We start from the raw sequence: 24,913 nt of genomic DNA, 5'->3' as shown, positions 1-24,913 counted from the left end.
TTTCATTGATTTAGATTTAAATACACAGCAACTACAGAGGAACCTGTAACAATCTCCCAGAGACCAGCATCTGCTAACATCCTGGCACATGAGCTGGACCATACACAGGCATGACATTTAATAACTGTGGTAGTCAGCAGCTTACCTACAATGTAAATATTTTGAAGGCATACCACGAGCATGTGGAGATAGTAACTGATGGAGAAACCAGGCAGTTATCAACTACCTGACCTCATGGATGCCAAAATGTAAAGGTGGTATAGAGGAAGTGTGTTGAGATGGAGCAATGGTGGTTGGTGGTTCAGTTTTCTGAGGGCCAGTTTAGTAGGAAGCCCTGCCGAACTTTCTTGGTGATGCACCACTTGCATACTGGTGAGCATAGGCCATATCTCCTTTGCCTCCGCTGAGACACACCTTGTCTCACTGCAGGTAATGGAGATTCTATACAGGGAGGTGCAGGAAAGGCTGGCGTTAGGTGTTTTCCAGCCATCACACAGTCCATTGCCAGTGGCCCTCCAATGTATTGGTCCCCAAGAAGGACAAGACAACATGATTTTGTGTAGACTACTGTCGGTTGAATGATGTGACCGTGCATGTCTCCTAACCTTTGTCCTGTATTAATGCGGGACATTAATACTCTTGACTGACTCCAGAGGCTCAAGAATGGTTGGCATTCATCCCCCCATTTGGCCTGTTTGAGTTCAAGGTCATGCCATTTGAAATAAAAAAAGTGCTAGCCACCTTACATTGTGTGGTCAAGTGACTTTCGGGATGGGTTTGAATGCTTTATTCATTTTCAGTAAGTCTTCTGTAGATCATCTGTAACATGTAGGGCTAGTGTTAGGGAAGATTCATTGGTAAGTCTGATTATAAGGGCACGCAAGTGCCAGATGGGCATGTTAGGGGTGCAATATCTGGGGCATAGTTTGGGACAGGAAGGGTTAGGCCAAAATCAGCGAAGGTGGAGGCAATCCGAGACTGGCCTTGGCCCAATACCCAAAGACAGGTACTGGCATTCTTAGGGACTACAGGGTACTAAAACAAATTTGTCTCTGATTTTAGTGCTGTAGTGAAGAACCTGAACTCCCCAAAGTAGTAGGCTCAACGCTTGTGAGTTGGCATTCCAGTCATTGAAAGAGGCCCGGGTGCAAGCTCTAGTGCTGACGGAGCCAAATTATGACAAGAATTTTATTGTACAAACTGATGCGTTACAGTACTGACTTGGATCAATGCTCAGTCAGGAGGGGCCAAATGGGTAGGAGCACTGTGTGTCCAATTTGAGCAGAAAACTGCTGAACTGGGAGGTTGGGTATGCCAGTATGCCATAATTGAAAAGAGTGTTTTGGTGATTGTGTGGACTGTGAAAAACTTTAGCCCTATTTTTATGGCCAGCACTTCACTGTGTGTCACAGTTTGGTACACTGGATTCTTGGATCTGCCCAATCTTTGCGCTTCTCCCAGCAGGGCGCGGAGTCTAACGGACAGATGGTATTCACCAGTGATCCCCGCAAGGCCTTAGTGGTGTTCGCCCGCAGGTCGTGGCCCCTGCCAGGAGTGTCAGGCGAGATCCTAGGGGAGTAAATAGTAAGATGTTATATAGAGACACGATGGAAGTGGATGGAATGTAAGCTCTTCAGTCAGTCAAGTAACAGGGTAAAGACAGATACAGAGTGAACAATACAACTAACGGGTAAATGGACCCTAATGTAGCTTGAGCAATACAGCCTGTAGTGTCGTGGCACAAAAAGATAGAGGCAGCGTGAACAGTCCAGCCAGCAGGGTCACAGGGGCAAGTGTAGCTTGAGCAATACAGCCTGTTATAATAATGACACAATGAAGATAGTTGCAGCACGAACAGTCCAGCTAGCAGAGTAACGGAGACAAGTGCAGCTTAGGCGTTTGGGCCCGTAGTACAGCAGCACAGCGGAGACAGGTGCAGCGTGAACGGTCCAGCCAGCAAGGTAACAGAGACAAGTGCAGCTTGAGCGGTATAGCCCGTAGTACAGCAACACAGCGGAGACAGGTGCAGCGTGAACGGTCCAGCCAGCAAGGTAACAGAGACAAGTTTAGCTTGAGCGGTATAGGCCGTAGTACAGCAACACAGCGGAGACAGGTGCAGCGTGAATGGTCCAGCCAGCAAGTTAACAGAGACAAGTTCAGCTTGAGCGGTATAGGCCGTAGTACAGCAACACAGCGGAGACAGGTGCAGCGTGAATGGTCCAGCCAGCAAGTTAACAGAGACAAGTTCAGCTTGAGCGGTATAGGCCATAGTACAGCAACACAGCGGAGACAGGTGCAGCGTGAATGGTCCAGCCAGCAAGGTAACAGAGACAAGTGCAGCTTGAGCGGTATAGCCCATAGTACAGCAACACAGCGGACATAGGTGCAGCGTGAACGGTCCAGCCAGCAAGATAACGAGGACAAGAAGGCGCTGAGGATCCAAGTAAACGTATAGGAGACAGACAGAGTCTAATCAGACAGGTAACTTGATCAACAGGCACTGAAGGGAAGGAGGAAGTACCTTTTCAAGTTTGGAGCCAGAACTGAGAACCAATGGGAAACAGACAGAGGACACAAAGGCTTAGGGTCTGCGCATGCAGCTGAAGTATGCTTCAATGGGGAACAGGTGAGCGTCTTGGTCCTCGATTGTGGAAGCCGAATGAGCGCCATGTGACACTGTGGTTCATCGATGGGCAACTTGCGGTCCTAGGACCACATGCGGCCCTACGAGCCTTCACCTGTAGCGCCCAGCTAGTTGCTGCTTTATTGTCATATTTGTTATAGCATGTAACACTTGTATAAAATACCAGCTGGTATATTATTACAGACAGGGGCCTCTTTATTTCATTAAAAGTATTGTTTTAACTTATTACTGAGATTAGGGGTATTGTGCAGCCCTTTTGTAGGTTAGAGGGCCGCACTGTTGGACACTTGAAGTGTATAAGGTTGGCTGTCACTGCTGTGGTGACTGATCACAATCATTTAAAGTGGTTGCAACAGACCTCAAGGGAAAACATTATTCATTAAGCCACCACTGACTCGTTGCTGCTGCATGTCGTATTATTTAAAGGCACAAAATAACTAAATCAGTAAACAACTTTTTACAAAACTAGAGAAACAAATACCTGGTAATACATGTATCAAATTATTCAGGAACGCAAGAATTATTTGTTTTCTTTGGGGAAGCCTTGTGTGAACAAAAGCCCTTCACTATTTGGATTTTCTAAAATGTTTTTCTTTCCATCATCTATACAAAGACTGGAACGAGTGCCAGTCCCCTCTGAAGAGCGAAGAGTGTGAGGCTAGTTTTATGACATACAATTAAATACTGACTAAGCAGTACTTTTTCAGGCCCCTCCTTTTAGCTATTAACGAGCTGTCCCTGAATTAACACCATTCATGCCAAGACTGGCAATATGCCAGCTAAGTGGCTCTTGAAAGTGAATCCTGTAAAATCTTAAGTATTTCAGGTGTCAAAATGGCCAAACTAAATTCTATAGATGATTTGGACAACTGATGTCCTGTTTGTGTGCTTGATCCTCCAGCTGCCAAACCGCATCCCAGTGTAGGAGAGACAAGGCATCAGCTATTAAATGTACTACAAAGCCCTTTCCAATAAATACCGTAACCCATTGATCCCGCAGCATCCGTGAGCAGCTGCAAGACTACACTATCTTCAAAGTTCCACTGGGAGTAGGAACGATCATTAAACACACTTAAAAAAGAATCATAAATTCTGAAATCTTATTTTACCTCTGCTGAAAAGCTACTATGCCAGTCCTGTTTTCTTAATGCCTACCAGGGAAGTTGAGGCATAAATTTAGCCGGTCAATAAGCAATCTTTGTCTAAGTCTTAGAATAGATATTCTCACTGAGGAACAAGTCTTAAAAAACAGAAGAATAGACCCAACCAGAGCTGTAACTTAGAATTCTAGCGCCTGGGGCAAGAAAGGCAAATACTACCCCCCTAGCCTTCAATTTTAACCAAATGTACATAAAATATTCCTAAATTGCGCCCCCCTTCAGCATTGCGCCCTGGGCGGTCGCCCCTGTCACACAGCCCTAGTTACAGCCCTGGACCCAATATATTTAGTCAGATTGAGTATTTGCAAAGTCTGTATACATGCTCAGTGAAGACACTACACACCAGGGCCAGGCTGTGTCAGCTGCACCAGTGGTACTAAGGGAACCAGCCAATCCCGTCTTCAATCACCTCCAAATATGTGACCTTCTTGCATAAATCAACCAGGTGTGCGATATGATCGGTAAAACTTCTACTGGATCTTTTCAGTTTTTTTGGGTAAATATATTGCACTTACAAATTTGTTGTATATACAGACATGTAAACATGTGAATTGCGCTAACGTAGATTTTAACGTACAGGTTGTCTTCTTAATAAAATGTTTTAGAGAAATATGATATGATTCAATAGAGAGAATGGCAAAATAGATGTGCATCAAGTCCTGATAAATAATAACGTGGAAATACAAACAAGTAAACAACTGGTTTACAGCTTTATTAGTGGGTTTAGCAAACAAATGAGAAAACGGTCAAAAAAATTGAGTATTTTATTGCTGTACCCGAGCCGTAGACAACAGGCACATTATTATTTATTTTTTTAAAAAAAAAATAATCTAAAAACCTTAGAAATAAATGAGCCCCTTCTGTTCCCTTCACAAATAAATAAAATAGGGACAAATGAATGGAGTACATGTAAAAACTGTAATTTTTGTAAAGATGGTACAAATAAAGTAAGTGAGTTCTCTTCATTTAGGAATAGAGAGAAAAGATTGAAGTACAAGGATATATGAGCTGCAATCCCACTTATGTAAATGATCTACTGATCCGCCTTTGTAGTATACAGTGGGCCTGATTCATTAAGGAGCGTAAATGGCGATATGTTGTGTATTTTGCGCACAATTACTCTGTGCATGCCCAGAACCGAACCATACACCAGAGAACGCACAAACATCCAATTCATCTTTGAGCGCAAAAGACACTTACCTGCAGCCTATAGTTTCTGTGGTGAAACGGGGAGAGGAATGGGCGTATGCACTTATCAATGTACAAGAAGGGCGTGCCGAGTGCACGCAGCAGCGTCAAGCTTTGGGCATCTCAAAGGTACGTGGTGTTACTGTATCACTTTGTAGTATTCTCTACCTGAGGTCATTTCTTTATTGGGTCTAATGTCCTTTTGTTTGCATTCGGCATATTTTTCACTCTTTAAATTTCACAAATGGTAATATGGATGTTGCACCTAACTCTAACATATAAATACCAGTTAGTAACATTTTATTAGATGGGAGTTAATGAAATGTCAGAGCAAGTTAACACAGTGAGTTATTTCTAGGATAGATATATTTCTAAATGCTAGTTATAACATGACCTCTCCAGTAGCCCTTTTCATGTACAAGAATCTCCAGTAGATGGCAGACATGTGCTACTTTCCAGGCAGTATTGCTTTCTCCACAGTGTTATCCTCCAAGGCTAAACTGTTGTCACCAACGCTCAATAAATAAATATCATAACTCTTAACTGTACATTCTGTGGCAAGACATTGCTTCTTTTAATCCCGCATCCTCCCTTTCCTTTCAAATAATAATAATAATAATAATAATAATATGTTAGCAGTAATGCCATGTGATTTATATGCTTAGTTATATGCAAGCAGGAATATACCAGCTGGGATTATATGCCGGTACTAGTGGCCTAGTAATATGACAGCAGTACTGCCCAGTAACCTTCTAGCAATGTAATATGTTAGTTATTTGACTCTAGTAGTTACTCAGTTACATGCCAACACATACCTCATAACTGTCCAAATTTAAGCAGGATACTTCCGATTTGAGGGCCCTGTCCCGTTGTTCCACCCGTGGACATATTTGTCCTGTATGTCAGAAAGTTGGGAGGTATGTCCTGGTCACTTCTGCGAGGGGTGCACCTGTCACTAGTCAATATGTGTTTGAAGGTGAGGTGGTCTAAAGGTAGCCCATAGCTTCAGTCCATCTCGGCTTTGGCCATGCCTCATCAGACGTGGGCATGCTTCCTGTCCCAATTCAAGGAGCTCCACAGTTGCCAAAATCAACACCCATTAATGGCATCAGTTGTAGTAATTGTAGTAGTGTCAGTAGTGGTTGCCCAGTAAAATGCCAGCTGTAGTTCACCAGTAACAGTTGCCCAGTAATATGCCAGCTGCAGCTATTTGCCATTAGCAGATGCCCAGTAATATTCCTACAATCGTTGTTATATGTCAATAAGTAGTTGACATTACCCTAAGAGAGATTTTAACTTCCACTACCACCTAGTGAGGACCCCGTACTGTTAGCTAGCCCTCAGTCTGTACAGCCCAGGGGATTAAGAATAGCCCCAATGATTTTCAGCACTGGGCTAGTAGCCTCTGGGTGAGGGGCACAGTGTCTTGTGCACCTGCCATAGACGCACCTGCCTGGCCTGGGCTTCAGTATGTCAGGGGTATCCATCTGTTAAGCCAGGCCAGACTGACTTAGATTGGGGCGGGTTGAGAATTTTTGTTTACGATTTTAAGCAGTGCCCTGTGTATGGGGAATGTTTTAGTAAATCTTGTATGAAGTGTATTACATTACTCAGATTTCAAATTTGCTTATCCACTGTGTGGATCCCATTAAAAGTACGGTGGCTTGGTGGTTAGCACTTCTGCCTCACAGCACTGGGGTCATGAGTTCGAATCTCGACCATGGCCTTATCTGTCTGGAGTTTGTATGTTCTCCCCGTGCTTGCGTGGGTTTCCTCCAGGTGCTCCGGTTTCCTCCCACACTCCAAAAACATACTGGTAGGTTAATTGGCTGCTATCAAATTGACCTTAGTCTCTCTCGGTCTGTGTGTGTATGTTAGGAAACTTGGACTGTAAGCTCCAATGGTGCAAGGACTGATGGGACTTCTCTGTACAGTGCTGTGGAATTAGTGGTGATGATGATGATGAAGTATTGGGCACGTCTCAAACTCTAATAACAAAAATAGATGCAAGCGCTGCTCTATGGAAAACAAAGATGATTTTTGGCGGTGAGCGTATTTACATCCTGATTCAAATCTTGAGATACGTATGGATTTCAATACGGGTGGAACTAGTCAAGTTCCATGCTCTTATTTTTAACCGCATTAGGTTGCAGGTTGCGTCCGAACGTGAATCAATATATGTAATTCAAAAAGAGTAGTATTTGTGTCAGGCGTACAAGTGTGTTTACTACGCCTAAATATAGTGTAGAGATGCAGCTTGACAGTGTTAGTAGTAAAAGCTAAAACCACATTACTCTATTTGTATGTAATATATCAATGCAATGAAGTGTCATGCACACAAGATAGAACAATGTCTTAATTGTTATTTATAAATGCAAATGTCTCATTTTCCATATACAAAGTCATTAAATACAAAACACCCCCACACCCGTTGTTTACCCCTTTAAAAATCCAATGGGAATGATTTGTCCTGCAGTAGTCTAAATGGAAATGACAAGTAATGCAATTAGAAGGCCAAAAGTTAATATAATAAAATCTACAATGGTAATTATATACCACCAGCTTGAGAGGTCAATACGCAGACAGTCACTCAGAAGCTGCTAGCTACCACTGCCGATTGTCATCATCTTCATCATGTATATTTACACCAGACCTCCAGTACCCGCAAGATGCATATCTCACTTTTTAATGCTCATCGCTTCTTGTGTGTTCCACTTGTCCGATGTGTGGGATGCAAAAGTAAAGAAGTTGGATGTATTATTATTATTATCCTTGAACTTTGCTTCATAGAGAGGTACATTTGACTCCACAGTCTTCCTGTACCAGTGAGTGGTCTCATTTCACTATACTATGCTGTTAGATGCTCGGTTTGACTACATGTTAGCCTAGGCTCTGCCACTTTAGACCTGGTCACACATGGATGCAAAACTTGATTGATCTTAAATACTGCAGTAAGCACCATGCTCTGATTGGCTACAGGTTTTTATAGTCTATAGCTTAGCAGCACATTTTAAAAAAAATGAATACAATAGGTGCTCTGATCCTAGTCAAACTCATAAGGAACACTTCAATCCATCGCCCATGGCAAATGTACCCTTGTTTTGCAAAGCCTTGTGAACCAGTGTAAAATCTGGTGCAAAACATGTAGAAGGAGTCACATGGTATCACAAGAGAGAGAAAGCGGCAGTTGTACATCACCACCCCATTATTCAAGCAGCTTCTCATTATCATCTTATCAATACTTCCTGAAGTTCTATGGTCTTGTCCAGGAGGCTGACACAGTTGTCCGGCTAGATGGAATAGCGACCTACTTGTGAGCCCAATCTGTGCGCTGTCTATACACTCTAAATGTAAATCTACGAAGTCACGGCCAAACACTGCCTTCCTGCCCCCACCTTATTAAAGCCACTTTTCCATACTGCTATTTCATTGATGCTCAATGTCCAGAAATACAGACCAAACACTTGATGTATGTGTAAATATACATACATTTCCATTGAAAGTCCAGGACCAATTTTGTTAAAACCCAGCCTGTTTGTGTTCTGTATATGTGTTGCACCCCTGATCACATGAACAGAAACCTTACCCCTAGTGTTACCTTAATGGCGAAACCTTCTCCCACTCTCCAATTGTGCCAGCTCTGCTTTACATTACTGGCGTCTCATATGATATGCTACCATTACTCTATTTAGAAAGTTGGAGTCTGAATTTATCCGTTTTGTAATATTGTCTATTTTTTTGTTTGCTCTAGGGGAGAACATTTTCTGTTCACTTCTTTTCACTGTTATTTTATCTTGTTAGATTCTATATTGGGGAAATTACCATTGTTCATTGATTGGTTTGAACAGTTCTTTCTCTTATTCTCTAATTATATATTATACATTTGTAAACGTATATAGCAAACGTACCTCACCGTCAACCAGGGGCTGGCTGGCTGGCAGAATTTAGCCCAGGGGGCAAGCACATAGCATTGGCCCATAAGCAGCGGCCCAACCTTCAAGGGGGGTCTTCGGTGCAGTATATATTTAGGGGCTAGATTTACTAAACTGCGGGTTTGAAAAAGTGGAGATGTTGCCTATAGCAGCCAATCAGATTCTAGCTGTCATTTATTTAGTGCATTCTACAAAATGAGAGCTAGAATCTGATTGGTTGCTATAGGCAACATTTCCACTTTTTCAAACTCACAGTTAAGTAAATATATTCCTAGTTGTCAATCTGACACCCTGGCCCAGGGCTGGATTAAGGCTCTGGCGGGCCCGCGGTATTTTTGACAGGGACCCCTATGATGTAACATGGTTATCATTTTAGACAAATACACAGGCAATAGTGTGTGCAGTACAGTGTGAAATGGGACATACCTCCCAACTGTCCTTGCAGTCAGACCAAATCCTGACTAAGCCAGACAGTCACTCAAATTCGGCACTGCTCCAACAGATTCAGGACAGTTGGCTGACTGTCCTGCTCTCTTCTACCTGTTCTTGTCACTTTCACCACTTCTGGCTGCTGGTGTCTTTAGCTCAGTTGCTGCTTGTCTGTATCCTGGAATGTTGGATGCCCTATTTGGAAAAAAAATGGGTATATGAAATATAGAAAACTCCAATCAGTCTCGCTGTTAAATCAATATAACATCCGCCATTTCATTCACATTTGATAAATAGATCTACTTCCTTTCAACTAGGGATGTGCACCTGCCACTTTTGGTGTCTCGTGTTTTGTGTTTTGGATTCGGATTTGCTTAAGGTTTTGGGTTCGGATTTGTTTTGCAAAACACCCGACGAAAGGTTTTGGTTCGGATTTAAGGTTTTGGATTTATTGTGAAAAGCACAGCACAGCACAGCATGAGATATAGCAGGACAGAGGACCACCTAACACAACCTCCCTCTACCCTGATCAATGCCCGAGTGAAGATGGCGGCGGCTAGCGGGGAATTTATAGAATACGAGTATCGCGAGATCCGACAGCGGGATTATGACTCAGAGCTTCGGTTTCAGTTTTGCAATTGGCGGGAATACCCGGATCTGTCTCGGATCCGGCTCGGATCGGCAACGTTCGGGTGGGCTCGGATTTCAGATATCAGAGCCCGCTCATCTCTACTTTCAACTTGTTCTGACATTAAATGAATAGCATACACATTTAATAAATAGACCTATTTCCTCCAACATTAAATAGTATTCCCATTTAATAAATAAACCTATTTCCCTCCCTCCAAACTGCCCCAGCAATAAATTAAATAGCATTTATGTTTAATAAATATTACCATTTCCCACAACCATCCCAGGCATTAAATAATTCACATTTAATAAATAGACCTAATTTTCCATAAACAGCCCACATTCAATTAATAGCTCTCAAACCACACCATCTTAACTTCATATATCCTACTATTAAATTAAATTCCCCCACCACCCATAATTAGCCCCCAACTTGCACTCCACCATGAAATTAATAGCCTACCTCCCACATTATATTAAGATCCCCTTCCCTCACACATTATATTAATATACTGCCCCCCACACAATTAACTAGCCCCCTCCCACACAATGTACTGGCCCTCCTCACACGCAATCACATAATAGATACTGGCCCCCTCACACACACAATAGATACTGGCCCCCTCACACACACACACACAATAGATACTGCTCCCCGTCACACACAAAATAGATACTGGTTGTCACGATCTGCATCCTGCAACTCTAGTCTGCTATATATATATATATATATATATATATATATATATAATATATTATATATATATATATATATATATATATATATATATATATATATATATATATATATATATATATGCATCCCACCTGTAGTACCACCGTTCCACCAAAGGGGCCACTGTGGTACTTAGGCTGCTCTCTTACCTTCCAGAACTGCCTCGTTATTCCATGATGATTAACACCTGCCTCTGGCCTACAAAAGCCTGCTTTTCCCAGCGGTCTTGGACAAATCATCTGTTGCCATTACATGTGTTGCTGTGCCTGTGTTCTCTCCTGATTGATCACTGCTTGTTCCTCTGTTTTTGCACCTCTACCTGTGACCCCTGACTTGTCTTGTCTGTGACTCTGTACCTGCTTTCAGCTCTCCGGTGTTACAGAGGACTAACCTGTTGCAGAATGTACCAGCAGTCTCCACTACCTTGTGGTAAAGTCTTGCAGATCATCGCATCCTGTGTCTGTTATCTTCAGTGCCTTGCTCCCCAGACCATCGCACCTTGTGTGTTATCTCCACTACTTTGTGGTAAAGTCCTGCAGACCATCACATTCAGCTTCTGAGTTCTTTTGCTATTTCTGCCATACCCTACCATACTGCATCTTGTAACCGATGTTTAATAAAAACCACTTTGTTAACTACACTCTCTTTGTGGTTTCATGTTGGGAATCCTGAGAGTATGATCTGGCCACAAGATTGAGCCTGTTGTTGCATGCTTTCCACCCTTGATTGATGATTCCCAGGATACTGGTTTATTAACTCGGTAATCAATGTCCTGAGACCATGGATAATATTCCTTTTCCAGATGCTCCAAGTGGACATTCTCCAATTCTGCTCTCAGATTTCTCAAGTCTCTTCTTTGCTAATTAAGGTGCTTAAACAACTTCCAGTCTTCATTCCAAGTACTACTTGCTCCAATACTAGTTCTAGAGTAGCAAATTATTTTTCCAGGGAGAAAGTCATCGCTGCAGTACATCCTCCAGAGTCTGTACCTAGTAATAAAGTGAAATCAAAATATCTTTGCCCAGAAATGGATCCACCCAGGGAACAACCTAATTTATCTGTTCAAGCAGCACCTCTCAAAAATGTCTCTACAAGCTTGCCATCTACTAGGAACCGCAGTGTAGCAAACTCCAGGTTCTCAGGTGCTCCATGCCCCCATCTCTCCGAAGAACAGCGATGGCGCAGAAGGACCAATAAACTATGTCTTTACTGCGCCAGTGATGTACATTTTTACAAGACTGTCCACTCTGCAGACCACGACATTCTACAGAACTGTCTCCAGTTTGCTTTCCTCCTCAGTCCGGATTTGTATACACAGCACCTCCTGTTGGCACATTACAGCCCGTTCTGCTCCCTGGCATGAAGCCTAGCCCGCCAGTTCCAGCCGCCTGTCCCAAGGCGACAGTTTCTGCCGCCAGTCCCAGGCGCCAGTTCCAGTCATTTGTCCCCAGCCCCTGCCTCCGGTCCCGAGTCCCCAGCCCCTGCCTCCGGTCCCGAGTCCCCAGCCCCTGCCTCCGGTCCCGAGTCCCCAGCCCCTGCCCCCGGTCCCGAGTCTCCAGCCCCTGCCTCCGGTCCCGAGTCCCCAGCCTCTGTGTCTGGTCCCGAGTCTCCTGCAACTGGTTCCAACTCGCCAGCCGTTGCTCCGTTCCTGAGCTACAGCCTGCTTCAGAGAGGGAGCTGCCCCTACAGCCTGCTCCAGAGACGTTGCCTTTAAGTACGGTCCAGCCGTATTTAAATGACGCGATTCTCTGTGAAATCCAGGATGCGGGAGAAATGCCAGCTCGCCCGGGAGACTGACCCAAATTTCGGGAGTCTCCCGGACTTTCCGGGAGAGTTGGCAAGTATGAGGTAACACGTATTGGAAGGGAGGAAGGGGGTCATATCCTAAGAATCTGCGGTCAATAAGAGAAGGTGGCTGGTCCCGGAGGAGGGACCTGCCACCAAGTAATAAAGACTAGGGACCAGCCCAAAATAGATTTTTTTAGTCTGGCCCAGCCCACCCCTGTCCTCAACTGCGAGCACAGCAGTTAGTGTGGTGTTATATATAAGTGAATGAACAATGTGGTTTTTCCAGCCAGCCAGAAAAATTTAGCATTTTTAAGCTATAAAATGCTCCTCTAGCAACAAATTCTGTTCAACTGCAAATTCTCCTTCTCTGTCACGCTACAGTTATTTAGGACAAACACTGATTAGTGCAATATCTGCTCTTTATTCAGGAATCCCAAATACTACGTTACTTGCCCATGGTTCATCCAGTTTGTGGAACCAGACACCTCATTCTTCAGGTTTGATTTATTCTGGTGTATAAGGTCTGCAATGATAGTTGGTTGCCTTTCTACTTGTTGGCAATATAGAGTATTTTATATTGGTCACTATGGATTATGTTAGATTATTCCCATGCTTGGTAAGATCTTTGAGAAGGAAATTTAACAAACAAGGAGTCGCGTCATTGGTTAAGATGTCAGTGCCTTGAACTATGAGGTATTACAGTCCTTTCCTCCCTCAGCACATTTACCATATGTACCAAAGACCTCCCATACCCTCTAATATATGTCAACATAGATAAAACCACCTGACCTGCTGTGATGTCGGGTACCATACATGTACCATATTTATAATTTGGTCATTCTGTGGGGTGTGTAAACTGTGATTGATCCACTCTCTTCAAAAATAATATTGTAATCTAATCCTGGCTTTTGGAAGCTTTTTTTCCAATGTTGGCAGCGTGGTAGATCTGTTTGCCCTCTTGGAAATCCAGGATAGACATTTTGAGCCTGATTCCTTAAGGCACGCAAAAGGAACGTATTGTGCGTTTTTTTTTAAAAAATACGTAATTTGTGCATATGCAGGTCCGTATTCAACCACAAGTGGATCTGTAGAAATGTCTCTTGTTGAATGCAGGTCTAGGTACGCTCTGCATATATGGCCACTTGTCGTATTTGAGACAGACACAATAGACTGCAGGTTATATACAATACATATGTGCAATATAAAGTTCCAGTAGAAGGCAACCCCCCCACCCAATAAAAAAAATATGACAATTATTGCCACCTGTTAACAATATAGTTATTAATGAAAAAATATATAAAAAAAAGTTTTTTTCTTTTATCGTGATGTTAATGTTATTAGTGTCTATTTTACATTAAACAAATTTTCACAGTAGCTTTTGATTGCAAACCCATGTTCTAGCATGCAAACGCGACCATCATCACTATCAGTTGGCACTTATATCTGACTTGCAGTTGGTGGAAGTGATATGACTGAAAAAGACGTACAGTGTGATCGTACGCAAATTACGGTACGTATCGGCACTTACGTTCCTTAATGAATCAGGCCCTTTATATGCCCTCCAGTAGTAGTAGTTTGGATATCCAATCTATTACTAAACTCAAGCACTCTACCATTTCTCTGTCCAACTCTCTGCAGTGGTGGAATTCACCACAGCAAGTACGCAGCATATTCAATAATATCAAAACCTGAGATTTAAGACAAGGACATTCCAGGAGTTACAACCAATGAACGTGCAGCAATCAAAGTAATTTGTAACTACAGAAACCTTCAGGTGAAATTTACCGCTAGATGGATGTACACATTAAAACTCAGACATACATAAGGCTTCTTGTTATATACATATATATTTTATTTTGTTGTTAAACAATGCCTATAAAAAGTGTATAAAAAAATCACAATTTGCGTGTGTGTAGAAAATGAATTGTGTTTCTTTTCATAAAAAAATGTTTTAAGAAGGCAGAGAGGCGCAGACATAAGTGATGACCCAGAATGTGGAGAGTTTGGTCTCTCCAGAGGATCTCAATTGGTTTGTATTAGCAGCTATTACTGGAGACACATACTGATCCCTTGGACAAAGGGCCCCTGAGTCTGCATACTGTGTGAGAAGTTAGCAAACAATGGTAGGTGCGCAAGCTTGGGGGGAGATTATATATGAATTTGCCCCTTTCCTTACTACATGGTATATTTCAGTTATGACACACAAAGGTCAAACCCTTGCAGATGTGAGATGTGTGTGAGGGCTTCGGTTAGCTAGGAAGGTCCCATAAGTTTTGCTTGATGGTGTTCTCAGAGGATCCAAGTTTCGGCACAGACCAGAATTTGGCCTCAGGGGATATAACATTTGGCACAGGCTATAATTTTGCAATGTCTTCCTTTAAATTGTGGTTGAGCCACAGAAATGGCTTTTACCAGCTCAAGCAGATCTTGTTCATTGATCCCAATCACCTACAAGACAATGCTTGTAATCAATGTCTCAGTCATTTGGATACACCCTGAATGTATAATGGGTTTAGGAGTACAGGTAAAACAATCATAACTTTCATTCCCAAGGTCCTTTAGGCAATAAACAGACACCAGTTGGTGACATGTGTCACCAAATAAAATAGTGTATAGATAAACGTTTTTAACATATAAAACTCTCAGGGGTTGCCCACAACTGACTGCACTAAAGAGACCATTAAACATTCGGCAATATATACAGAAAAATAAATATCTCCCTCCTGTCTTTCACGCAAGCCCCTGGACCTCACAATGACATGGACTTAGACCACCACAGGAAGTCTTTGGTTCTCCTAAGAATGGACTGTGGGGATTTAATCCTGGGAGGGTACACAGTAGTTGTGTTGTCGGGACATGACAAATCCACGGGGACAGACACACTCGTAGGCTCCATCGGTGTTACGGCACTGCCCGTTCAGGCACAGAAGGGAGAGATCTTCGGCTTCATCACATTCATTAATATCTGAGACAAGTTGTAAGAAGACACTTTAGAAAATAGATTAATAACTAGAGACTAAGAGATATGAGACTATGACATGCTAAGCTATACTGAGCATCCTGATGAGGTTCACAGGGGTCCTCCCAATTGTCTTTTAAAGGGGGGGTTCCACCTTCAGATTAATTTATTAAACTTTTACATGTGCTTCTGCAACATGTACTGAATACATTGCTCCTTCTTTATAGATTCTCTGTGCTTTTCAGCCATGTATTTATCTAAGCAGATAGAGTTGTTTATTTTCGTTGCCCTGTTCTGTTGTGCCTTGTGTATGATACAGCTATATGCAATTTTGTGTACTATCCCAGGGGAACCAAAACCAACAACGTGCCTACTTATGTAAGGACATGGCTGAAATATCAGAGATGTCCATTAAATTAAATTAAAGCCAACTGAAGGTGGAAATCCTCTGCAAACACACATTTTGGACAGTGAACGCAAGTTTGACCCCGGCTGTGTTTTCTCTTTATACAGGAAGTAGTGGTAAGGTCTGTATGTATCTTCTCACAACAAATAACAGGTCAGTTTGTACCCATTGAACAGCCTATGGAATACATGTGATGAAGCCATGCCCATTTATTCTTAATAGCTGTTTTGCACATGGGGCACTGGAGTCATGCCAGAGCGGCCTCATTATAATAGCTGTCTTCTACTTGCTCATATTTGCGGTTATTAAACATATATAACATTTCTGTTAAGTCCATCTGAGCACCTTTCTGCATGCCCTATGTCTAGTGGCACTTACCGAGACATGCCATTCGTGTCATGTCTAGCCTGTACCCATCATAACAGTCGCAGGTGTAACCCTCAGGGACTCTGATACACCGGCCATTTTCACAACCGTTGAGGATACCGCACTCCTCCGCTTGCAGCCCTTCAAATTGCTCATAGCGATCTAGGAGACAAAAAGTTAGTAATGGAAAACTTCTAATTATACATCGCATATCCATCAACCCAGTGGTGGAAGTGGAAATTTAGAAGTGGCGGAATGGAAATTTGGAATGTAAGTAAATGGAATTTGATAGTGTCACAATGAAGTCAGTGGAAGAAATGGCGTACCACGGTATACATCCCTACTACTTTAATGACAGAGAGAGATATTTATTTTACCGTGAGGCGCTTCCCTCAGGCCTCCTCTCCAATTGGGGAGACTGTCTGAATCGCGCCCTCCAGAAATCCACGGCGGTGTTCTACGTCGGTCTTCTAATCCGGTTCCTGCAGAACTAGGGCTTCTAGTTCTGGAACGCGGTGGAGATGGTCGCAGAGGTGGATCGTATGCAGGATCTCCTCTCCGGAAGGGTGGCCCAGGCTCATCTACACCTGAGTCTGGATAGGAAACATCAGACTCAAAGTCTGGAGACTCAAAAGGAGGAAGACTGTACACTGAATCCCGTGGGTCATAGGGTGAGGGTGGACGAGATCCAAACCCCACTCCAGGAGGTGCTGGGTAGGCTTCATATCCGGGCCTCACTATTCTGGGATCGGGATTGGGGAAGGAATCTGCTCCATAAGGAACGCCATAACCTGGACCATATTCAGATCCATATTCATATGGATCATGAGGAGATGGAGCTGGATTTCCGTATCCTGGAGATCTCAGAACATTGCAAAGGGCTTCAAAATCATCTAAAAGAAACCAATAGAAGATGATTACCTCTAATATCACTACATTGTACTGATGAAACATCACAATGTGTGTGCTAACAGTTAAAAAAAACTTACCTCCAAAATGTAACTGTAAATATAATATTTTACTGTAAATATGAACCATGGAGGTAACATACATTGTTTAGTGTTACCCTATATATTTCACTGCAGCTCTTTTTAAAATGAAAAGTAAATTATGCTCATGGGGGTAATAACTCATCCCATATCATTAGAGGATATCCTCATGGGATTTCACACCGGTCTAAAGGCTGATTCTGACCACCCTCTTCCATGTGTTTCAGGGTGGGATTCATACAGTTTAGCATTTGTCATCTTTACCTGAATCTCTTGCTGGGCAAAGTGCGCAGCTCATCCCCCAGGCTTCCCCATATAGGCAGCAGCATTCTGTGTATGTTGTCTGTCTGTCCAGTAGAGGGCGCTTACACAACAAATCTGCCCCGACTGCTTGCCAGCACAAGGCGATGTTACTATCTAAGGGAGAACAAAAGCAGTGACACAGGTTGCATATAAAAGACATACCGGGATACAAACAAGTGTCACATTCATGCAGTCCCCTCACCTATTGCCTGGCTTGTGTTGGTGACACACCTACTCTGGGATGTATCAAGCACTAGTGGGGGGTTGCATGTGCAGAAATAGGACCCCACTGTGTTCACACAGTTGCCTCCCACGCATGTTTCCTCCTCTTGGCATTCATCGTTATCTGTGGGGTAAAAAAAAAACTTGTTAGCGCTGCTAGGTGTCTTTCTCTAGAACAGACTTACCCTATGTAGCAAACACAGAGGTAGATTTACTAAAAGTTCTAAAAAGGAAACGTGTTACCTATAGTAACCAATCAGATTCTAGCTATCATTTATCTAGTACATTCTAGAACATGATAACTGTTTGGTTGCTATGGGCAACAACTCTTACTTTTTTTTTTAGAAGCTTTAGTAAATATACCCCACAGCCTTCTGAATATTATGGTATACTAAGATGGACATACAATGCCCGTTATAATGGTCTTTGTACAATACAGTATACAATGCAATACTAGGTAGGAATCTTTAATTCTTCCAGCAGGTGGCTTTAATCCCATCCTCCAAAAAGTTTTTTTTGTGAGCAATGTGGTTAATGTGGGATCAGCATATCAAATTCATATTTGCATTTGTTCAGTACGTACACTTATTTTTATTGCAATATTAATAGTATATGTCATTAGGTTTACAATCCTGCTCAGCCACCTTACCTACACACTCCAAGCGATGGACGTCATAGTAGTAGCCATTGGGGCAATAGCAGGAAAACAGGGGCGCCTTGTTGAGACAGACACCTCCCTTGCACAGTTCTGGCCCAAAGAGCTTGCATTCATCAATATCTTAAATATAAATGATGTTGTGAAAATCTTGTAACACAGAAGACCAATAGAATGAAGTACAACACATCACAATAACTCCAATGTCTTATGTCAACCAAGCCAGCTAAGAATGACCCGGTCCTTGACGAAGAAGAGTTTTCCAATAGAATAGGCAATGTTAGGGTAAACGCTAAGGGATTTGTTAAAAGGACATGTGTAAGAAACAGGGATTATATGACTGTTCGCCTACGACAGAGAATATGAATGGACACGATACACAAGGCAGTATTGTGCAGAAACAGTAATCATCCACGTACCTTTATACCCTTGTCCTGATACCATGTACCCCACTCCCTCCGGGCACAGGCTGCGGTACTCAGCTGAAACAATAAGTCAAACATATCTTGCATTATACAAGTAATGTAATTAGGTAGGTTTGTACTAGTTGCCGCCTTATTTCCATTTTCAAAGCCATCAAATTTGTTCTGCAGGAATCAAATCACGTTTACAATTATTAGACATTTAATATGCAAAATAGGCTATAAATTATTTCTCAGTTATCATGGAGAATGAAATCACCTGAAATGTCGCTTATTTGGTCACAGCACCGAGACTTCCCCATTACCTGATTCCATGCTTGGACATCTCTGGATCTGGCAGGACTGGCCCCATCCTTTGCCAACGGTACAGCAGCATTCAGCTTGGCTGACATTGCTGGCCAGCACGTTCTCACACACATTGCTGTCTTCCAGGTTGTAGTAACATTCTTTAAGGGCTGAGGTGGGCACAAAATTTACCCGGGTAAAGCCAGTGTTGCTGGGATACACAGGACGCGCTGTGGTAGGAGAGAGAAGATGACGAGAAAAATCATCATCTATGTTTCAACACAGCCCATAATCATTAGGCACCTCATGGGTCCCTTACCGGCAGAGGATGTCCGTATGCATTTCCCGAACATTGGGTCAAACTCTTCATTGCTGTTGGGACAGATGCAGAGGAAAGATCCTTCCACGTTCTCACAAAGGGCCGTCCCACACACTCCTTGTAGGGTCTCACACTCATTAACATCTGGAAGAGGGAGAACAACAACAACCTCTTCTAACTCAAAATACAAGATATACTAAGTGGAATAATCCCAAAGTGTGTCATTTGCAAAGCAAATTTGCTGGAATTGTCTTGTGCCAGTGAAATTGCATCTTTGAAAAATGTGTTTATATTTGTATTTAGAATACATTACAACAGGAAGTATTGCTGTCTCTGCAGATTATGATTAGGAAAGAGATTGCTCCAACCCATTGAGACAGCACAGTGTGCCATATACGTCAATGAGGCACAAGCAGTGTCCTGCAGGGAGAAACGTGGGTCGGAAATACTAGTGAAGTGTCAGGATACCATCCCCGCAAGCCTCAGTCAGTACTACCCAGGCATTCATCAGTGAGGTCTGGCAATGAGACGGAATGGATGTACTGCGCTCTGATTGGCTGTCAGGAATAAATGTTACAGAGGAGAGAGGGAATGTGTTACAGAGTTGAGTGGGGCTAAGTGTATTACAGTGGAGGGGCATGAACCCAATGTGACATGACCCCTATATGACATGGTCATGACACCACCGGCACACAACTCTATTTCTGCTGGGACGTTTTAATGGTGTTGACAGGTATGGAATGACTGCAAAAAGGTTCCTTTTTTACTGCAATTAACCGTATTTTACATTAAATGTATTTTCTATTTGTACACAAATGAAGTTTTATTGTGGCTCCTTCAAATGACTAAAATTTGCCAATGTGGCCTACTGATAATAAAAAAAATTGTGCCCCCATAATGTACATGGTCATTTTTATTGTTCTTGCCAAACAGTCTCATGTGGTGAAATTATTCATCTTTTTAAAACATTTCTGGTGAATTCCAAGAATGAAATTAATACATGAAATCGTACGTGCGGATTCCAGGTGAACCACACAATGATGGTGATGGTTCACTCGTATGCATTGGGGATTAATTGTAGCTCAAGAGTAACTTTCATGTGTAGAGAAGAATACTGGAGGCGTATTGTTAACCTGCATGTGCACTGGAGATTATTGATGGCTTTATAAAGGCTTAGGGCTAGATTTACTAAGCTGCGGGTTTGAAAAAGTGGGGATGTTGCCTATAGCAACCAATCAGATTCTAGCTGTCATTTTGTAGAAAGTACTAAATAAATGAAAGCTAGAATCTGATTGGTTGCTATAGGCAACATCCCCACTTTTTCAAACCCGCAGCTTAGTAAATCTAGCCCTACTGTTAAACCAAGTGCAAAGAAAATTAAAGTTGAGACCTAGAAGTAACTCCTCCGTCTACATAGGATAAGTAGTAACATGAGATACTTGGATAACGGTTATGGCTTAATCTAGCCATAGTAATCTAGTGCTATGTGCCAAATGACAGGATCATTTTCACATTTGGCCACATAAGTGGATGACTCATTTGGTTAAGATGTGGCAGGTCAGGGCTATTGATCTGGTCACTCAATCTGTTTAGACCTGACAATAATTGTTACACACATACAGACAGTAGTCATCTACTGATTGTATTATCAAACACGGCTATCAATGATCCCATAGGTTTGGGAATTTCTAGAGGCTTTTTGGGTAGCACATCTTCCAATATCAGGTCAGTAATTGGTGTGTGTGGCCAACTTTAATAACATTTTGACATAAAATACCTTTGGGGCACATTGTTCCACTGAATAACTTTATTTATTTTCTCTTTTCACATAGGTAGGACCATTTTTTGAAATTAGAAAACTGTAAGTCGGCATTGTAAGGCGGTATTATTACAATTTATTTGTATAGCGCCAGTGGTCAAAGTGGAAATTTAGAAGTGGCAGTATGAAGACTGTAATGGGAATGTAAGTGAGTTTAATTTGATAGTTTTGCAAAGAAGGCAGTAGCAGAAGTGGTAGTATTTCATACCACCATATACACTCCCACTTCGACCACTGTATAGCGCCATTGTATTCTCTTATCTGACCCTGAATCAAAGCACTCACCCAAACAGTGCTGATCGCCCCTCTCCCCCTCATAGCCCCGGTCACACAGGCATTGGTAGGCTCCCACTAGGTTGAGACACAATGCGTGTTCCCCGCAGACGGTCTTATTTAGACACTCGTTGATATCTGACACAGGAACACACATCGGCGTTACACAAGCATCTAAGCCTCTTGAATTTAAGCTTTTGTTTGCAAGAAGACCAAGCCTCAGTCACACCACTGTCTACTTCACCACTTCAGCCTTGCAGAGTGAGATGGAGGTAGCTTGGGGGTCTCACCATTGCAGTCTCCTGAAAGAGACAGCTGATATCCAGGCTCACAGTCACTTATACACTTGTAGGATCCTGGTGTGTTTTGGCATCTCAATGATCCACAGATTGAATCCCCGTATTCCAAACATTCATCTATATCTAAAAAAATGAGAAAGAAAAAAAAACATTAATTAATAGTCTTGAAGAGGAAACAAAAAGACAATGTTTATCATTAACACTGCGTATCAGTGTGTATCTAGCAAAATGAAAACATGAGGTATTGGTTCATATTTAGATCAAAATATTTAAGCCTGCAGCCCAGCCTCAAAGGCAGCTCATTGTATGCAGGATGTGGATCTCTGACCTCTGGTGATTAAAACCCTAAAGGGGATTCTGTCTTATGACCCTAAAATAATTTTTTAAAGGTTGCAAAAGTCTTATTCAAATTTCTATAATCTCCCACAACCTTTGAGCACCAATTGTCTCCACCTCCAAGAACAAGTTATCAGTAAATTTCTAGCAGAAGCTAACTGTTCCAAATTATCCCAGCAGACAGTTGAACAACTTATCAAAGAAATCTTGGAGGTAGACATTGTGCAATTCATCAAGGGGCAGAAATTAGGTAAAGCCCCAGGACATGATGGTGTAACCCCTCAACTTCTACTAATGTAGCAATGTTCCAGTAGAGTGTGTCTCTCCTTAGAGCTAATGTTGCTCTGACTTGTGCACCGTCAATTGCCTGCAGCGCTGTGATTAGATGGTCAGGACATTTGAGATGCGCTCTCTGCTATCGGGTGATCGCTCCACAAACTAGAAGTGCGACTGTTGTGCAAAACTTTAAATGTCACATCAATGGCTTAAATTCCTACTACTTTAGAACCAACCTTTTCATTAAGTCAAACTTTTCCATTCTATCCTAAAATGCCACATTTGCTTTTTGCTGACCACAAACAATTTTACTATCCTCTGAAGAAATTACCAGAATGGCAAAGAAAAGTGCCAGGAGTCTTTATCTTCATGTACTGGCATAACCATTTCATTGTTAGTTTGCTTTGGGAGACTCCTCCTCTACCATCACCCCTCTACCAGCGGGAGCTGTAAACAGCGGGCATAGAGTATATAGCAGGTAATCTGCATATTGGGCTTTCCTTATATCACTGGGGATAATTTTCTTATCATCAACCATGTGCATTAGTATATAATTTACACATAAAGTTGTCGATTGTAGCGGGGTTCCGCTTACTGCGGTTGGAACGGACCTCTGCTAGACGCTCAAATAGAACGGACCATTGGCACTTGTGCACTTTGTTATTTCAAATTGAACAGCAATATTGTTCAGGGTCCGGACAAGGAAGGGATCCCAAGTCGTGTCATACTGCAGCTGAAATATAGCGGAGTTTTGACTGCCAACCAGAGACTTTAGTGGCCGACTGTGCATCAGCCACGGAATTTGGCCGTTCTCAGCGCTGTTTTTTTTCTTCATTTGCTTAGTTGTGCCTTTGCAGAGTGGAGACTTCACATATCCCCTTAACAGCAGCGAGCTTTGTCTTACTCTCTATTAACTTATACAAAATATTATTATAATATTTATGTGTTTGATACTATTTAGACTTACAGTGCGTCATAAGGGTTTTTTGTATTTTAATCCTAAAATAACGCATGTTTTTCCCTAATTTTCAGCCTAAATTAATCATGAGAATGAAGGGACGTTGGGCCAGCCTTTTCCACTTGAATGCCTGGAATTGCTCTTCTCCGCCAAAGTGCAACAGTAAGGTGCAGAAATAGGTCATAATAAAAGTATAAAATGAGGCCCAATCATCTCTAGTTCAGAGCTGGTGCATAATTCAAGTCTTAGTTTTGCGGAGAGAAAATGCTTTGCCCCTTTCTGCAAAGCAAAAAAGACCCCTAAAAATGCATCCTCTCCAACCCTTTATTTAATTACAATAACTTCCATAAAACTAGGCGCACCGGTTTGACTACTCTGTACTTGGCACAATGCCCTTGCTCTGCAGTGCAAACTTCTGTTCCCCCAAAACATCACCATCTTCCTCCTCAAACCCATGCACATTGGTAGAAATCTAGGTCTGCTGCACAAATCCTGGCGCTTAGTGCCCCAAAGAGGATTTTGCAGTGTGCCTCTGCGCTACTTACTTAAAGCCCAGAGTCATTTTAACAACTAGGGAGTGGGTCACTACTTCGTCCACTATGGAAGGAGAACTCACAGCATGCATAATTAGAGAGCGGATGACTGTGGACACAAGTCTATGGGGCAAATTCGGTCTCAAACTGAACTAAATATGATAATCTTTCTTGTTTTATAGGATATGAATGAAGATCCAGGCAGCATGGTGATACTGATCTGGACTCCCCTTTGCCTCTGCATGCATTAATATTCAGAATGACATCTTAGGTAGAAGTGACATACCCACACAATTCTGTCCCTCTCTGGACATCTCATGACCCCAGTTGCAAGTGCATCGGTAGGAGCCAATGAGATTCTCACATTTGGCATTGTCTCCACATGTAGTAGAGTTGGCGCACTCGTTGATATCTGTAGAAAATGTGAAAACATTAAGTATTCTGTGCAAGTGCAGTGACGCCAAACTTTTCTTTAAAAACTGGAATAGTAATGGACAATAGTCCTACGCTGAGTACATTATGAATGGACCAAACCTTGCATCTAGATTACCAAAAGGGAGTGAAAAAGGGGAAATTATGGGGATAACTATTTACTTACCTGCACAGTCACCGGACGATGTTAACCTGTACCCGTTATCACAAGTTGCAATACATTTATAAGAGCCCAGTGTGTTTTCACAGGTCTGTGTCCCACAAAGTGAAGCCCCTCTCTCCTGGCACTCGTTAATATCTGTAGGAATGCACAGGATGCTCATTATTTTGTAGCATCGTATGAAATTGCTCAGAGAACAAGAAATTCACGACCTTTCCTACTGGGAGAGTTTAGTAAAGATTTGTCTTAATCTCACCTGCACAGTCGGCTTTGTCAGGGGTTGCTTTGAAACCAGTTGGACAAACACAATGGAAAGACCCCACGGTGTTGGTGCAACGTCCTCCTTGGCATAGGCTACCTTGTTTACACTCATCCATGTCTTGATAAAGGACAT

At 42.4% G+C, this 24,913-nt stretch overlaps 1 protein-coding gene and 1 long non-coding RNA gene across 4 annotated transcripts in view; one reads left to right on the top strand and one right to left on the bottom strand.

The window, feature by feature from the left end:
* Positions 1-14,394, top strand: part of LOC142102298 (uncharacterized) — a 36,247-nt gene extending 21,853 nt beyond the window's left edge. Inside the window, exons 4-6 of one of the 2 annotated variants that reach the window (XR_012679238.1) lie at positions 4,865-5,121; positions 13,909-14,017; positions 14,146-14,394. This is a non-coding gene — a long non-coding RNA (uncharacterized LOC142102298). The remainder of the gene's footprint in view (positions 1-4,864; positions 5,122-13,908; positions 14,018-14,145) is intronic. The other variant, XR_012679237.1, reaches the window with a different exon arrangement.
* LTBP4 (latent transforming growth factor beta binding protein 4) overlaps positions 14,336-24,913 on the bottom strand; it is a 67,221-nt gene continuing 56,643 nt past the window's right edge. The window contains exons 18-31 of one of the 2 annotated variants that reach the window (XM_075187071.1): positions 24,776-24,898; positions 24,526-24,657; positions 24,214-24,339; positions 21,816-21,947; positions 21,538-21,663; positions 19,434-19,577; positions 19,135-19,344; positions 18,827-18,889; positions 18,402-18,530; positions 17,733-17,876; positions 17,492-17,644; positions 16,616-17,131; positions 16,251-16,400; positions 14,336-15,472 (exon numbers count right to left, since the gene is read on the bottom strand). In XM_075187071.1, the coding sequence (XP_075043172.1) occupies positions 15,324-15,472; positions 16,251-16,400; positions 16,616-17,131; positions 17,492-17,644; positions 17,733-17,876; positions 18,402-18,530; positions 18,827-18,889; positions 19,135-19,344; positions 19,434-19,577; positions 21,538-21,663; positions 21,816-21,947; positions 24,214-24,339; positions 24,526-24,657; positions 24,776-24,898 (2,297 nt within the window). In that variant the 3' untranslated portion in view covers positions 14,336-15,323. The remainder of the gene's footprint in view (positions 15,473-16,250; positions 16,401-16,615; positions 17,132-17,491; positions 17,645-17,732; positions 17,877-18,401; positions 18,531-18,826; positions 18,890-19,134; positions 19,345-19,433; positions 19,578-21,537; positions 21,664-21,815; positions 21,948-24,213; positions 24,340-24,525; positions 24,658-24,775; positions 24,899-24,913) is intronic. The other variant, XM_075187072.1, reaches the window with a different exon arrangement.

The sequence above is a fragment of the Mixophyes fleayi genome, chromosome 9 (genome assembly GCF_038048845.1).
Source record: "Mixophyes fleayi isolate aMixFle1 chromosome 9, aMixFle1.hap1, whole genome shotgun sequence".
NCBI classification, from domain to species: domain Eukaryota; kingdom Metazoa; phylum Chordata; class Amphibia; order Anura; family Limnodynastidae; genus Mixophyes; species Mixophyes fleayi.
Note: the sequence above shows the minus strand (reverse complement) of the source record. Positions and strands in the feature narration are given on the sequence as shown.